The sequence below is a fragment of the Protopterus annectens genome, chromosome 1.part2, assembly GCF_019279795.1.
Source record: "Protopterus annectens isolate FY-2018-M chromosome 1.part2, PAN1.0, whole genome shotgun sequence".
In the NCBI taxonomy this organism is placed as follows: domain Eukaryota; kingdom Metazoa; phylum Chordata; order Ceratodontiformes; family Protopteridae; genus Protopterus; species Protopterus annectens.
In genome coordinates this window covers 117,455,240-117,473,115 of record NC_056727.1, presented here as the reverse complement: position 1 = coordinate 117,473,115, position 17,876 = coordinate 117,455,240, and the positions used below count along the sequence as shown (strand labels likewise).

The 17,876-nt window shown below is 44.1% G+C and overlaps 1 protein-coding gene across 1 annotated transcript in view; it reads right to left on the bottom strand.

Moving 5' to 3' along the window:
* Window positions 1–17,876, bottom strand: part of SPTBN1 (spectrin beta, non-erythrocytic 1) — a 2,377,138-nt gene that overhangs the window by 96,882 nt on the left and 2,262,380 nt on the right. The window contains exon 34 of the mRNA XM_044055150.1: window positions 9,003–9,176. Coding sequence (XP_043911085.1) covers window positions 9,003–9,176 — 174 coding nt within the window. The remainder of the gene's footprint in view (window positions 1–9,002; window positions 9,177–17,876) is intronic.

Here is a 17,876-nt window from a genome sequence, read left to right as displayed (position 1 = left end):
ACATACCCATAGAGTGGTGCACAGCAACGGTTATTCTGCTACACAAAGGTGGAGCCACAACAGTCCCTGGGAACTAACGCCCTATAAGCCTGACTAGCTTGGTCTGCAAGGCTATGGAGCGTATCATCATGGAACTCATTAACAGAGACATTGGGAACCTCCAAACACTAGACCATACCCAGTTTGGCTTTGTTAAGGGCAGACCATGCCTCCTAAACCTGGTGGACTTCTTTGAGAGTGTTACCAAGGCTATAGACGAGGGAAAGGTGGTACACACAGCCTACCTAGACCTTGCTAAGGCCTTCGACACCATTCCCCATTCTGGTATTATAGACAAGCTCACCAGCCCTAACATAAACCCCTACGTCACAAGATGGGTTGCCAACTGGCTCATGGATAGAACCCACATGGTGAGAGTTGTGGGAGCTAGGTCCGACTCTAAACCGGTTACAAGTGGCATTCCCCAGGGCTCAGTCCTATGAACCCTCCTGTTCGGCATATACTTCTCAGAGTTACAGGCAAGCACAGGAGGACTATGGCTGACCAGGTTTGCAGACGACTGCAAACTACGGACTATAATTGACTCTCTTGCTGACACAGACATCCTCCAAAAGGGTCTCACTGAGATGGATACCTAGTGTCAAAATCATGGCCTCAAGCTAAATGCCAAAAAGTGCATAGTCATCCCCTTTGGAAAAAACAAAGTACCCACAAACCACACAGGTGGTAGTCCCCTAAATATGGAAGATGTAATAAGGGATCTGGGGACCCAAGTAGATAGTAATCTCACCTTTGATAATCACATTGCCAAAGTGGTTAGAAAATCCTTCTACGTGGCCCACCTAATCACAAAAGGGTTCGCATCCAGATCAAAAGAGGTCATTGTGCCCCTCTACTCATCAGTCATCAGACCCATTATAGAGTACTACACCCCATTTGGGATGTACCTTACAAGACACCTGCAACAGTTGGAAAGACCACAGAAGTACCTCACCAAGAGGATCACTGGCCTCAAACAGATGCCCTATGCAGCTCGACTGAAGAAACTCCAGCTGTACTCGGTTGCATACCGCCTACTCAGAGGTGATCTCTGCCTGACATACAAGGCCATGTCCAACCCAGAACTGATGGACATGCTCCACCTAGAGAAAACCTTATCCCCTCGAGCCACGCGCTCTAGGGATCTAAATCTCACCACAACAATAAATAGGACGTACTGGAGGGATAGATTCCTGTCCCAGAGACTTCCAATGCTTTGGAACAAGATCCCAATGTACATTACGCAGAGCTCCTCGCCAACACTCTTCAAAAGAAACCTTAACGAATGGATGGGAAACAGAAAGTTTACCTCTGGTATCACTTCAGTGGCTCTGCTGGACAGAGGCACAGGGAACTAATCTAAGGGGGCGGCAAAAGCCAACACATTCTGGCTAGGCTTATAAATGCCTTCGGGCAGATCGCCTAGTACCTACCTATGAACCTCACAAAGCACATGCAGCAGCTGGAGAGACCACAGAGGTTCCTCACCAGGAGAATCCAGGGCCTCAAACATCTACCATACACAGATAGGCTAAAAGCCCTATCCCTCTACTCAGTTTCATAAAGAATCCTAGGAGGTGACCTCTGTCTGGCATACAAGGTGATCACGGACCCCACCTTGAAGGGACTGCTGCATATCTGCAAGTCAAGCTCCACTCAAGTAACTCAAATGCGCAGCCTCAACCTGGTCTGTAACATCGACAGGACTTGGTGGGACAGATTTGTGTCTCAGAGACTCCCTCTCCACGTCAAACAGAGTACCTCTTTACCCCTTTTTAAGCACAACCTGGATAAGTGGATGGGGAACTGAAAATATATCCCTGGGATTCCACCAGTTTCCCTGCTAGACAGGGGCATCGGGTTCTGACTTGTCTAAACATGAGCTAAACTCTTGGCTAGGCTTATTAGGGCCTCAGGGCCAATAGCCTAGTAACATCCTATGATCCTATGAAGAATATAGGGGGATTATGGTAAATACATACCAAGACCAAGGCTGAGGTACCTCAGAGTATGCCCCCCTCCCCCCACTACAAGGTACAGCAGTCTGAGTTTGTATAAGCTGTTGGGTGTAAAGGAAGCAAGAGAACTTAAAGCATTTTAATTGCAGTGAGTTTCAACATGCTCTGTATTTGAACAGCAATCACAGTATTTTTTGCAGATGTGGTAATTACAAGTATGGCTTTCACAATTTTGATGGACAGTCCAACAGACACTTCAATTTCAGTGTAAATGGTGGTCCTTGTGATGATGTGAGGTATTGCCAGCTATGCCAGGAGAAGTAGGGCAGTGGATGTGTAACATATGCCAGCATAGCTTGCTGGAGTTTTGTAAAGAATTATATGCCATTTGTATATCAAACTGATTTGTACAGGTGCTTGTGTTGAAAATGCATTTGTAAAGTTGCTTGGTTAAAAAAGTGTACTAACAGTGGATCCTGCTGGACAGACAAAGAAATATACTTGTATGTTCCACTGTATTAGAAGCATTGAAATTTATATATTGTAACAGAGGATACTGGAGGGAAAGATTAATCTCAGTCCAGCTAACTTTGAAAAATAGTTTGAAATTAAATTACCTAGTAGACCATACAGATTGTATCTTACAGTTCTGACTGCAGCCAGAAACAAAATACCTGTGAAAACAAGGACTAGGAATCCTTGTTGTATAGTCTGTAGCAGTGAACTAATTGCTACCCTGGAAGCGTGGAAGTGTTGAAATGTTTTTATGCCTTCCAGATGCTAGAACACGTTAGCAAAGCTCTACTTGTGTGTATGGTAACACATATGTGCAAGATTCTTGTTCAGTTTTTACTAATGGGGTAGTATGGGAACCAGAAGTCAGATGACCAGATGTGTGTGATGTCATTCTGCAATCTAGGACTGAAATGATGTTTTAATACTAGATGAGACTGCAGTCTCATAGCAGTCTGTTTTTGAAACCTGACATAACTCACCCACTTTATCTTGCCTTGCTCTAGTACGTGACCAGGGAATAGTAATTCTTTAGATCAGTCAGGAAAATATAGTGAGATTAGTAAAGTACTGTCTTTAATGTATCTGTGGGAATCTATTCATCAGTGTTATTGTAATATTTCCTGTAACTAAAACTCTGGTGTTTATTGTAAATAGATATTCCATATTTTCATGTTTTTTTATTATTTATTATTAAATATATTTAAACTTTTCATTGTGGCTGGTCCTTTAGAGAATATTTTAACCTTTGAGAGCATTCATATCTATTTGGTGACTCTGTGGCCACTCCTGAAAGCCTTACTGCACTGATCAAACACTATCATTTGTACTGATATTAATTTCAATCAGTATAATTGGGTACCCTTGTAAGAGCCTTAGAGTAGCTGGCTTTGGAGTGTCTGGTGGCAGTAACTACCTTACAATCTGGGCAGAAGGGGGCATAGATATTAATCAGTGCCATCCTTTCCTAATTGTGTGTGTGTACGTGAAAAATCAAATCTCAAAGTGTGTGTGTGTGTGTGTGTGTGTGTGTGTGTGTGTGTGTGTGTGTGTGTGTGTGTGTGTGTGTGTGTGTGTGTGTGTGTGGAGAAAGGACAGAAAGCACTGGTTTCACAGAGAGGGTGCTGGAGGACTTCACTTGGATACACAGCTGAGGACTTAACTCTACAGCTGTGCCAGTGGAGAGTTTTACTGGGGGCCTGGAGAGAGAGAAAACAGCCCCTGGTCTGTGTGTGTTCCCTCTGTGTTCTTAAGGGAAATTATGCTTGATGCAGGGAGTTGCATCTGAAAATACTGTATCTACTTTTGTTCCAAGTAAAAATCCCTCTCCAATGTCAGTGGTGAGGATTCAGGCTCCTTGACTACTGGGCCCAGAGGGGAGACATAGCAGTCCTTATGAGGAATCAGTCTCCGTGAAAGCGCTTAACTTCACATTGTGTTTTTGAGGAACAAACTAGTCATTTTAAACCTATTACTGGTTTTACATTGCCTTATATTGGTTGAATCTGTGTCCTGTGAGCCGTAGGTATTATATTATACCAGTAAGTGACTTTTTCCAGACCCCTCTTCCAAACTAGCCAAATCCTCAGTATAACACTTTAATCAAAATAGTATTACAGGGTAAAAAAAAGTCAAAACAGATATTTAAAACTCTTTCAATCTACCTGATAAATTTGGATGAGATGGACCTACTCTCACTCTAGTGGCAAAAACTGAAGGTAATGCAGAATACACTCTTCCTTGCAGACAATTTTCCTCATGTGATTCTTGCAGGGGGACACTCCATTAAGTCTAAGGATGTCCAACTATTCCTGCACATTGATCAAACAACTGAAGTCTGCCTTTTGCTAAATCCCACTCATTCACTGCACTAATGATTCTTACAATGGGCACAGGTTATTATAATTCCAGTTCTTTAATGTTACTTCAGCCAGTAGTATATTATGTCATAAGTCCTGCCTCTGCAGAGAGCTCTGAACACTGCATTCTTCATGGAAAAAACATCTAAACATCTGCTGTGCCTGACACTGAAAACCCCAGAGAAGTGCCACCAGTTCTCTCCTGAACAGCAAAAAATGACACATATGAACATGTAAGCTATGTGAAACACAGGAGACATGACTACCTTCTACTTCTATTAATTAATTAAATTAATTAAATAATTACTTGTTTATCGGGAAAGTCTAACTGGGACAGAGCCCATTTTCAGCGGAGGTCCGGGGAGAAAACAGAGTACTGTGGGAATTAATCCCACACTATACAATTCTGAAAATAAGGACCTCAAACAAGCAAGCTTGCTCATACTCTGCAATAAGCTCTCAAAATTTAACTTAAATGCCATCAGTGCCCATGCACCTTCGCCTGCTACTTATGTAATTGAGTTTACTCCCACTTAGGAAAGTGTATAGCTCCACTAGTCCAAACTTGAACCAAATATAATGGGAAAGTTAAAAACAAACAACCTTGGTGGTCTACCAGTAAAAATAAGATCTATAACAAAAGAAAAATACCTCTAATTTCCTACAACAAATCTAACTATACCTAGAGAAGAGTGAATCAAAAGGGTCAGCAAAAAACAAAAAAAAAATCAAGAAGAATCAAAACATGAAATGCAGCCAGCATTTGATGTCAGTAACAAATACAAAGTTTTCTTTTAACTGCATCTGTTAAGAAACACCACCCAGCAATGTTCTGAAGTAAATGAAAACGGCACTACTCATTCGGGCCCTAAAGACATAAATGTAGGTAAATTTAGCGTCTTCTTTTGACCCTTGAAACATTCCTCAAATTTATACAAATCCCATGAACCCATTGTAACCCCTCCCCAGGATTTTTAAGGAACACATCCTAACTTTGTTTGCAAAAGCTAAAAATACCACTTCCATGGGCCCAGACAACTCACCTGAATGCCTAATAAACAGTACCAAACATGTTCTAGTAGAATCCATTCTTGAACATCTTTAACATTGGCTACAGGATACATCTCTGAAGTACGAAGACCAGCTTTTCTGACACCCCTTCTCAAGGGAAAGCCCAGGGAACTGCAAGACCTATTAAGCTAACATGGGTGGATGGGCATTCGCAAATCCATTCTTGGCCTGTTTTGCCATTTGAAAGTGGGCAGTACATTATGACAGTAGTGCAGCCAAAACAAAAATAATGTCTAGACTTGCTTGCTTTGTAATTCCTATGCTCCTTTGGCTCTTCTGCCAAAGAGAACATGCAGAGTTGGGGACACTGAGGGAATTTTGCTGTAGTTCTCAACAGACACCAGATAAAGAGTTGTTTTATTGACTGTATGGTCTACACCATTTCCTCCAGTTTTTATTTAACTTCTTATAAAGAGGGCCCAAACAGAAGCTCTTTGTCAAAAGGTGTGTTTAGCAACTTCCCCTTACATCCCGACAGGATATGAATTCTTAGCCATGCATGCATTCATATTACTTGTGCCTGTGGCTGCACCCCATGAAAGCCACAGAGTCCATATTTAACTGCTAGCTCCCCAATTTAAAAGCAGTTTGACTCAGCTTGCCAATTATGTCCCTGAGGACTACACTAGAGATCCCATTGGCCATATCCTGGATTTGTTTTGGGTGGTGTCTCTTGCATATTTTATCATGCATACCTGGTTAACCAATGGTTCTAACAGCCACAGTAATAAACACTAAAGTATATGATCTCCTTCTTAAAGTGGTACAGTGCTCACAGGAAGAAACATGGTGTTTTCTTCCTGCAAGAAGAAAGGTGTGGATGGTTTTGGAAGGGTAGCCATCTTCAAGGCTTTGGGTCATGGGCAGATGCTTATTATTACCTTGAATCATCCTCCACTACACTGGTCATCTGCAAAAAATATGGAGCTACTGCTCTCACCTTCACTTATCACGATTTAGATGTCAGTGCTTGAAGGCAGTGGAGAGGCCTCCAGATTGACCAAATGCATGCTGGATTCAGCCCATAAGGACAGAGCATTACTGGACTGTAGAGTAGCTTCTGGACGGTTTGCACTAAAGACTTCAGCAGTGTATCAACACGTTACACGCAAGCTGTGAACAAGTCTTGCTGACTTCGGCTTTGATTGGCATAGGATGACATTTCAATTCTAACTGGATGTTGCTGGTCTCCCTGTGGTTCTTGTTTTAGTACTCCAAATACACTTTTTTTCTTAGATGAGTAGCAAGCAAAAGACCTGGCTGACATCATGGTGGAAGGGGACCAGGTACACATTCTCTTTAGAACTACACAGTCTCAGACTGAGTGTAATTCTTGATCAACCCTGGACTGAACCATGCACAGTGCGGAGAACTGGCTATGCCATGCTCTGGGGCTATGCAGAATGCACAATATAAATGAAAATTTTTGTGAGGGATCATTTTCCCCTCACTCAAGACAAATTCTCACTTTCTCAGTCTCAGAATCAGATAACCTAAGCTACCTACAATAGCAATAAATAATACACAGAAAAGAAAATGAGCTCTGGAAGCAGGTCAGCATGCTGGACTGGCAGCACTAACACAAAGCATGCACATTCTCATACTATAGCAGGAAAGAACTGAAAACTGTGGCCAATGACATCCCTCTAATACCACCAATACAAGTTGGAGTCGGAGCTTTGGAAGATGGGCTAGCCACTGAGCTCCTGCTGGCATAAAATCCCACAGGATATGACCGCAACAGGAAATAATATGGTGAACATCTTGATGTTTTCTCATCCAAGCAGGACAGGCAATACAAATAGTAGTTTTTACGCAATATTTGCCTTCTGCAGGCGCACAAACTGATCTTTTCAAAGAATATCACAGACTTAAGGAAAAAAAAACTCTGCCAAAATAATCAAGACTGAATAACATGCTGTAAGGTGAGTAAAATAAACCAATACAAGCAATGTAGAAAACTGTTCTATTCTCTGGTTGCTGACTGGACGGGTCCAGTCAGTAAGCATACTGATGACAGATTGCTTCAAGTGGTTAAAAAAATGAACTGCAGATGCCATAGGAAGCCCACCGTTTTAGCCAAATGATGTATGACATGCTGCACAGGAGGAAAATTTTGTCTGCCCTCTAGGAACATCCAAAAGCTGGTAGTCAGGCTAGAAGGACAGATGTCCACCTATGGTTAATGCTCAAGGATAAGGATATTGCAGCATTGACTGTTATAATGAATGCACTCATTCACAAACTGCTCAACATGAAACAACGCAGCATCTTCCTCTCTGGAAGGTCATAATCTGCAAATAACTATGTAGTCCAGCATAATGCAATAAACTAGCTACTCACAGTATAAAACAGAAATATCACTTATGCATTCTTAAATGCAGCAGTGAAAGCGTATCTGTAAGGAACAATGCCAGCTATGTTTTAATTAACAAGAGCAGACTCTATATGCTCATTAAAGAAACGACAAGAACAGCAAACCAAACCAAACTATAATGATAAAACTGATGGTAACACAAGATGAAATGTTAACCTAGGTTTCGTCCCAACCTTAAGGACCTCATCAGAATTATACATAAATATACATAACCAATGAAGTTATCTCAGACAGCACCACAAGCTTCTATACACTTTACATTCATCTGACTTCAGGATGAGGTATGAAAACTCTGCAGTATCAGGATGCGCATAGGATATCATCTCACAGGAATATGCTTACCCTTGCAAAGACACAGTCAGCAATTCAAACTTACCCCCCCCCCCCATTCACTATATCCCCCCCACAGATTTTAGCTTGGTTCTTAATACTCAGCTGAGGCTGTTTATTAATAAAACATTTTTCTCTCTGTCAGTTTATTTCAGCAGTTTTGTACACATAAAGCTGAGCCACAATAAAGAATACTTGATTTTGCACCCTGATGCACTTTGCTCATGTAATGCAGACTTTGTGAGTCACACAGTGTATACCATTTTCAAAGGCCTGCAACACTTATTATGGCTTAAAGGCAATCAAAAAGTATACGACTGCAGAAAAAGTGTACTGCGCTTTTATTGGTGTATTAACCACTGTGCTAGCAAGCCTCAAAATGATATCAGCCATGTAAACCAAAACCTACAAGCTGTATCCAATAAAGTCTTAAAATATAAAAAGTGAAAAGTCACGGACATTCAGAAACCAGAGGACAGCGGACTACCCAAGTGTAAGGACTGCAGCAATGTGAGATGAAGAACATCTGTAAAACTGGTATGTCTTTAAGGGGTCATTTGCATATATACCATGGGCTTTTACTACAGGAGGTGGAAAGCATTACACAGTGAAGACTCTAGCTTAACTGACTCTTTTCTTAACAGTTTTTACTGAATGTTTGTGTGACTTTTTACACTTTGGACCAGATGTTGAATTTGAACAAATTGCCCGTCAATCTACATTTATAATAAGGATTCTGTTCATTTACTTTATAACAAGTCCTGTATTCTCACGCAGTAATAGCATTATCTAGCCACCTCTCTCATTTCCAAGTTTTAGACAAAGACTTTTACAAAGAAATTAAAGGTCTCTTACTTAAGTTTAAAGACATGTTTCTTCTTCTTGTAATCGGTTGCCACTTCACACTGTGCGTCCTTCAGGCTTACTGGAATTTCACTGTGGTATGGAATTCCAGCTGAAGCATTCTTGGAGTCCTTGTAGAATCCCATCTCCTGGTTGTTTATTACACAGTATACATTGTGCCAAGATCTAGAATGGGGGAAGAAAAGAGAAGCCATGATTCATTACCAAGTACAGGCAAACTTTTCTGTACATCAAATAAAGTCAAAGCATGATATAAAAGTGTTTTTTCATACAGGTCAACAACAGTAAAATATCTTAACAAATATCACAGGTAGTAGAGAATCCAGATGCTAATTTTTGTGAACCAGAGTTCTCAAGTAAAGCCACTCTGGCTTCCACACAAACACTTCATCATCAAAATGTAAAGAAATCTGGAAATTTTATTAATACTGCCTATCTATGGTCCACTTACAGACACTTGGGAAAAAAATTATTTTTTTTAAAGTAGGCCATCTACCAGTCACCCAGATTTTTGCAGTTATACTGTGACATCTCTAAATTCCTTTCTCTAGCCTCACAGAACTGTTTTCTTTACTCCAGATTTACTTCATATAGATAATCAAAGACTTTTAATGTGTGATTTGTAGCAAATGGGACCCTTTTACAAAAAGGTCAGTTTCAAAACTAAGCTTTCAGTTTTGTATACTACAAACTCCTTAGTGTAGGTGCTACTGACTATGCTAGTGGCACAGAAGGATAAAACCCTGACTACATCCCAAGAACATGAGTCTGAGTAACAGCATCGGTGCTTGATAGTGCAGACAGAAGACTGGGCATGCTTCTCATAGGGGAGAAAGAGGTCACACATTCAAGGAGCACAAGTGTGCAAGTTGATTTCCCTGGAGGAGACCAAGGAAACAACTATGCAATGCCTCTTTTGGGAGGGAGCAGTCCAACTAATGCACACCCAACTCAAGGGCTGTCGCTGGGGAAGTGCAAGGAGGGTAGGGAAAAAAAATAAAAACATTTCAAACTTCCCCCGAAGATACTCTACATTACGGACTCTCTCAGTAGACCCTCACTCCTGAATGTGGGAATGAATAGCTGGACTGGTGCAGAGGGCTGATGATCAGCATGCAAATGGGGTAAAGAGAAACCACGAAAAAAAATCTAAATATTCTTGCTGCTGATAGCCATTTCATGGAACAGCAGAGTTTTATTTATTTTTTCATAATGTGGACTCCAATTCACTCTTGTTTGACTACTGAGAGAGGATACTGGAAAGATGCTGGGGGGTGAAGTGAGCATCTGACACTGGGTTGTCACGGGAGTACCACCTGGCAGAGATGCTGCAGTTCCCAGCACAATGAATTAGCGCACTTTCCAAGGAGTCTATAAGCACTCTAGCCAAGAACTGTGCACCTACTTGCCTTGGCAGAGCAGATACTGCACTGCCTTTTCTAGCCAGTAGATGGCGATAAGCACTTCAAAAATATTTCTCCTCTCCTCCTTCCTGACACCCTAGGAATACTATGAAATAGAGAGGAAACCGGGCAAAATCTAGCAAAGAAATTTGTTTGATAGTTGTGAGGTGAAAAGGCCCACAAATACATTTGTTACTTATTAGCAACTTTTCACCTGTCAATGCAAATTAACTTTCTGTGAGGTGGGGCAAGTCCTACTTAAATTCCACCTGCTATTGCTATAACCCTTATAATTAGACTTACCATTCACACAGTATGCATTACATTTTCTGTATGTTCTTCACAGTGCTATGGGGGTATTTCATAGTGCCAGATCTCATGCTGTTGTAAGCCTACTATAAGAAACACATCAAAAGAATTTGCTTCAGAGTTCTGCACTCTGCACAGGCTCTTACCAGATTATCCCTGGCTGGCTATCATCCACTCCCCAGAGCTCAGTACTTGGCAAGGCCATCCATCCTGAGGTGGAGGTAAACTTATACTCAGCCACCCTGTCCTGAAACAGGCAAGATGGTCATCATACATTCATACACACCCCTCCCACAAAGCTGTAAGATGGCCCCCCAGCACCCTGTTCTACTGCTAGAATATGGCAACCTGGGCTGCAGTTAGAATTCCATCTCTATGTTCCATACTGTCAATAATATATTATAAATATATTTCTAAGTTGGCTCCACACACACACACACACACACACACACACACACACACACACACACACACACACACACACACACACACACACACACATCTATATACATATATAAAGCACTTTTCTTGGGCACTCCAATGAAATCAGGTCTTGTATTCTGGAGACAGAAATGGTCTGCCATTTATATAGGACAAATTCAAATAAAAAAAAAATCCCTTGATGAAAAACTTAGCTTTACCATTACCTGGTCTGAAAACATACAGTACTTAATAAGCACTATAAGAAACTACATTTATGCTAACTGGTGACCATAAAGACTTAAAGGTCAAGCCATTTGCAAACATAGCTTGCCCCAAAGGAAATACAGCATACAACTCCGGATACCTTTAAAATACCTTAGCTTCTTGCCAGAATTTATTTTTTATCCTGTTTGTTTTTCTTCTGCGCATTTATATATCAATATCTGCCAAGTATCGATCCTCTTAATCAGGCCCATTCACACCCCTCCTTTTAGAGGGAGAGGGTCAGTCAGGCAGCACTCAGACTTTTTTTTACAATGGCCTAACTTCCCAACACTGGCAGATGATAGGTTTACTTGATGCCAGGGCCTGCAATCATATAATCTTAAATTCAGTATGTACACGTCTGCCTAACAGGTGATCTCTGCCTAACATATAAAGCTATGTCAAACCCAGAGCTGTTGGACCTGCTACACCTAAAGAAATCCCAATCCCTCCGAGCTACACGCTCTAGAGACTTAAACATTGTCACCACAATAAATAGGACATGCTGGAGGGATAGATTCCTGTCCCAGAGACTTCCTATACTCTGGAATAAGCTCCCCATCTATGTCAAGCAAAGTTCTTCATTAGCACTCTTCAAGAAAAATCTTGATGAGTGGATGGGAAATAGGAAATACACCCCAGGGATCACTTCTGTGTCTCTGCTGGACAGTGGCACAGGAAAATAACTTTCTTGGGTGGCGTAAGCTATGGTACCTTGCTGGCTAGGCTTACGTAGACCCTTGGGCTGATAGCCTAGTACCTACCTATGAACCTTCCCCAGAAGGCTACTTACTCCTGAAATGTTACTGCTTTTGAGGCTTGGTAGTATCAAACTCATGTGATGGGTTCAAATATGTGCCATACTCACATTTCATATCAGACAACCGGCATCAAAGAAGAACAAACAATCTCACTCTCCTCAGGATGGGTAAAAAATAAGTTATGTACCATAACGTTTCACCTGAGTAGTTAGACTTCATTTGTCATCAACCTGTGGGTTGTCGGATCTGGATCGGATCCAAGACGGCAGTTTCACCAGCATCTGATCCGAGCTCCAAGCTCCTCCCCTTACCTATAATACACCTCCATCTCTTTCCTTCCCTCAGATCGAGTTTGCTATACCCTGAACATGAACCCAACCTTAAACTTCACAACATGGAAAAACAGGAGAGCCGCAAGTCACCCTCTCCTGTCTGCCAAGACAGAAAGCGCCAAGAGAAAGTCAAGGGGAAGGAGGGAGAGACTGTTGATGACAAACAAAGTCTTAAACTACTCAAATGGAATGTTATGGTGAGTACACAACTTCTTTACCTGAAGTAGTTAACTTCATTTGATCATCAACCTGCGGGACAGAGTCCCCAGCTACCAACAAAAAACCCTGGGTGGCCCTCATGGAAGGATATTTTGGAGCACTGTGGAGCCAAAGGATGCTCTCCCTCTGGAAACCATGTTCAATTTATAATGAGAAATAAAAGTGTGAGATGATGACCAAGTAGCCGCCGAACAAATATCGTCCAAAGACACTTTAGACCAAAAGGCAGCTGACGTAGCCATGGACCTGGTAGAATGGGCATTTATCCTACCTGGGAGAGACATGTTTTTATCTTTGTAAACCTGAAGGATGCATAGGGAAATCCATCTGGCAATAGTCATCTTAGAAACCAGTTTGTCCAGAAAGGGCATAGCAAAGGACACAAACAATTGGTCAGACTTGCGATGGGCTTTTGTCCTGTGTAAGAAGAAGCGTAATTGTCTATCCATGTCTAACAAATTCATTTATATTCAGCCTTGTTCTGAAAATTTGGAAAGAAGACAGGTAAGTTGATTGACTGACTGATATTTGTCTCTGAAGCCACTATAGGTAGAAAGGAAGGATTAGTACGAAGGGAAACCCCATCTTTATAAAAGATTATATATGGAGGCTTTACAGATAATGCTTGAAGTTCTGATACTCTCCTAGCCGAGGAAATAGCCACTAAAAAAGCTGTCTTCCACGATAAAAATTTTAGGTCCACAGAAAGCAGCAGGCTCAAAAGGCGAAGCAACCAAGGCTTGTAAAACTAGGCTAAGATCCCATGGACGGTAGGATCCTTAATCGGGGTCTGAAAAGAAAGGTACCTTTAATAAACATTTTGCAAAGTCTGGAGGAAGCCATATTCTCACCTACATGAAAATTAAAAATTGCTGCCAGTTAAACTTTTACTTTAGATGAGCTGGCACCCTGCAGGAAAATGTCTGCCAAAAACTCAAGGACTGCTGGAATAGGAGCTGTGAAAGGGTCCAAGTTCCTCTGAGAAGCCCCATTTGCTATGGTACATTTTTCTGGTGGACGAGTTATGAGCTGCCACCAGAACAGACTTAACCGGGGGAAGACAAACCAGGAGTCCTAGCAATCGAGGAAACTGGAGCAGCCAAGCTGTGTGCTTCAGACTGCCCAGGTCTGGATGAAGGCCCCTCGAGGGATGCAAAATGAGATCTGGTATGGGATGCAGAATCCAAAAGGAACTACAAGATGAGACCAAAGACAGGGAAACCAGATTTGGTGAGGCCAGAATGGGGCAATGAGGATGATTCTGCTCCCCAACCGTCAAGCCTTCTGAAGAAATTTTGTCATGACAGGTGAAGGGGGATAAGCATAAAGAAGACCGGGAGGCCAAGCATGGACCAAAGCGTCCCTGGGGGATTCCCCCTGTGGGGGGATCAGAGTGAAGAACTCGCTGCACTTCGAGTTGGAAGGAGATGAGAAGAGATCGCAGCAAGGCCAACCCCAATCGAGGAAGATCCGCTCCGCTACCGAAGGATTCAGAGACCACTCGAAAGGCAATAGAATAGTCCTGGTTAGTTTGTCCACCAGAATATTGGACCGACCCGGAATGTGTGTTGCTACCTACCAGAAAATGGCTGGTTGAGATCGCCCATTCCCACACTCTCATAGCCTCGCGACAAAGGTGATAAGACTTGGTTCCCCCCTGTTTGTTGATGCACCAGACCACTGACATATTGTCTGTCTGAATAGCAATCATTCCCAGAGGAAGGGCTTGCAACGCTAATAAGACCACCTTCATCTCTAGAACATTGATATGCAGTTTGGTCTCGTTCGGGGACCATGTGCCTTGGATCGTCCTGCCCAAAAAGTGCCCTCCCACCCTAGTTGGGAGGCATCCATGGACACCATGGCTTGGGAAGGGGCTGCAAGAAAAGGGCGTCCCTCTAAGAGCTCCAAGGAACGTATCCACCACAACAGAGACTTCCTGCATGCATTTCTTATGTGAATAGATGTGTCAAAGGCAGATCTAAAAGTGATCACTGAACCTCTAACGTCCACTGCAGAATTCGCATATGAAGGCGAGCACTGGGGAGAAGAGTAATGGTGGCTGCCATGGAACTCAAGGCTCTCAAAACTGCCTCGGCTGGTGGAAGACGAGACTGCAGGATAACAGATACATGAAGTCGTAGGTTCCAGACTCTTTCTGGAGTTAAAAAAACCTTGGCTAGAGACGTATCTATTCTTGCTCCTATATAGTCCAAGACCTGAACAGGGTCTAGAGAAGACTTGGATATGTTGATTGTGATGGCCAGCAAGTCTGACTATTTCAGGAAATAATCCCTGGCCTGACAAAGTAGACACCTGGTGGGAGTGGTGAGGAGCCAATCGTCTAGGTACAGATAGACCTGTATCCCGTGAAGCCTCAGATGAGCTGATACTACTGCCATGACCTTGGTGAACACCCTGGGGGCTGTGGTGAGACCGAAGGGTAGGGCTTGGAATTTGTAGTGATTGGTCCCTAGCCGAATGCGGAAGAACCTCCTGGAGCGTTTGTACATTTTGATGTGATAGTACTCATCCTGGAGATCTATGGAGCACATCCAGTCATTTTCCTGAAGGTAAGGCAGGATGGATTGTAGAGTGACCATCCGGAACGTCTCTTTGGCAACTGACAGGTTTAGTGTAGAAAGGTCCAGAATGGGCCTTAGGTCCCCCGTCTTTTTTGGCACAAAAAAAAACCTGGATTAGATGTCTGATCCGGACTGATCTCAGTGGACGGTCTGGATGACTCGTTTCCTTAGCAGCTTTCTGATTTCTACTGTTGCTGCCTCCCTTTGCATGGATGGAATGTCTGGGAGGAATTTTGGTGGAACGAGCAGAGTTAGAAAGGGGACTGTATAACCTATGGATATTATTTGCAGCACCCAATGGTCTAATGACACGAACTCCCATGCCATTAGGTGCATTGAAAGATGACCTCCGACTGCCACCAGAGCAGAGCAGTCGGGCAGCCCCTCAGGGCTGTCGCACGGGTCTGTCCAAGTACAGTTCTCGAGACCCAAAATTTCTCGGACCCCCCCCTGCCTCTGGGCCAGCATCTGTCCTGACCCCCCTCTGCCTCTAGGGGAAGGTGAGTCCCGAGTGTCCTGGGAATACTGAGACTTCCAGAACCACATCTTCTTTTGCCACCTCTGATTCCTGGAAAAGGATCTTTGGGGGTTAGAGAAGCAGATTCCAACGACAAACAGTGTCTTCCCGTCCTTCTCACCCTGGACTAACGTTTCACAAACTGTCTTCCTAAACAAGGAAGTACCATCATAAGGGGCATTCGCAAAAGACGCCTTAAAGGGTTACGTGAATTGACAAAGCCTAAGCCAGGCGTGTCACCTCATGGCAACGTCGGACCTGGCAGCCCTTGCTGTTCCTTCAGTGGCATGTGACAGGAGGTGCTTGGACATATTCGCAACCGCTTTGAGAGTGGCCATTCTCGTGGATAATGTGCATTTATCCTCCAGAGGCATGGGCTCTGGGAGCGACTCAGTGAACTCCTTGACAAGGTCCCGCTGTATTCTAGTAACATGGGCCAAATAATTCAGCGCCCTTATAGAAAAGGTGGCTGAAACATACGTCCGCTTTCCCAGATGATCCATCGTCCTGGACTCTCGGTCAGGGGGATGGACCGTAGAACTTTCCTGGGCTAGTTCTTTCTTGGTGGCAGCCGCTACCACCATGGCATCCACAGTGGACCCCTTGTTCCAGCTCGGTCTGTCCACTGAAGGGCTCAAGATTTTATTGGGGCGCCTGGGAATTGGCTCTTTCCATGCCCTGGTGGTAATGAGGTCCATCAAGGAATCCACGGGGGGGGGGGACAACCAGGAGGTAGATGGGCCTCCAGGAACACCGACTCATCCAGGGAAGGTTTGGGGGTGGACCAACTCCCCACTGGCGCAGGGTTTCCATGATGTCTCCAAAGGAGACATCCTCGGGGGGGGGGGGGGGGTGATCTGGCAGAACCTTCCCATTCCTCCAAGTCGGTATCCTCGGTGAGGGACTCTGGAGAGGAGTCTAGATGCCTCCTTTTGCACGTTCGCTTGCGAGGGATCTCTTCGGTGGGACTCTCTGGAGAGGGCTCGCAAACTACTTGAGGTTCCTCGAGGGAAATGGTCTGTGGCACTTTCAGCACTGGCTGTCCCTACATGGGCAAAATGGCAGAAGATGCACCCACAGGTGAGGGAGTCGGGGTGGAATCCGATGAGATGATCAGGGGCCTCGATCCCATGGAGAGAACCCTCTCCACCATGTCGAATGCCAAGGGAGAACAAGCCTCCTGAGGAACTGGTAAGGAGACTGCTCTCCCCAATCCGTCATGGAGATCGGAGCTGAGCCCGACGGAGCCGAGATACAGAGGGGTAGACCTTGACCCGACAGTGTCGGTGCCAATGTGAAAAGGCCCAACCCCTCGGATCCGACACCCAGGCTCCAGCTACAAGAGCCGCTCGGGTCCGAACCAGTCGTATCTGACGTGCTCAATGTAATGGCCGGCGTTGACGTACCTGGTATCATCGGCGCCAGCCCCCTGACTCCGGGACCTCCCAGATCCAAGAGCACCGATACTGGGGGTCAGATTGGAGAAGGAGATATTGGGGCAAAGAAGGGAAGTGAGCCTCCCCCTCCGGAGGGAGAGGGGGCTGGCAAGACCTCCATCTGAATCTGGGAGCGAATAAACCTTCGCATAATTTTTGTCCATGTCTGCTTCAGACAAACTACGGGTAGACCTCAACGAGGCCACCAACGCCGGCTGGGAGGGTCAGTGCACAGAGCCCCTGGGAAGAGGCCTAAGATCTTCCGGCTCCGGTGAGAATCTCGGCAATCGGAGCCAAGGGGAAGCTGGCCTAGAAAAAAACTGTTTGTTTGGAGGGAGGACCCACCGGATCCGAATGGTCCAGGGATCACTTCCTCCCCTTGTCTCTCTCTCTCTCCTTGCTCCTCTCTTTCTTAGATTCCCTAACCACAGGCCTTTGATTTGGAAGATAGTCCCGACCTGGGAGGCAGAGGAAAAGAGGAAACCTCCATCACAGGCAGAAATCCCTTAAGGATCAATTTTGCCCTACGATCCTTAAAGGCCCTGGGGTTAAACCCCGCACAAATAGAGCAGTCGGATGATAAATGGGCTGCCCTCAGACACACAACACACAGAGT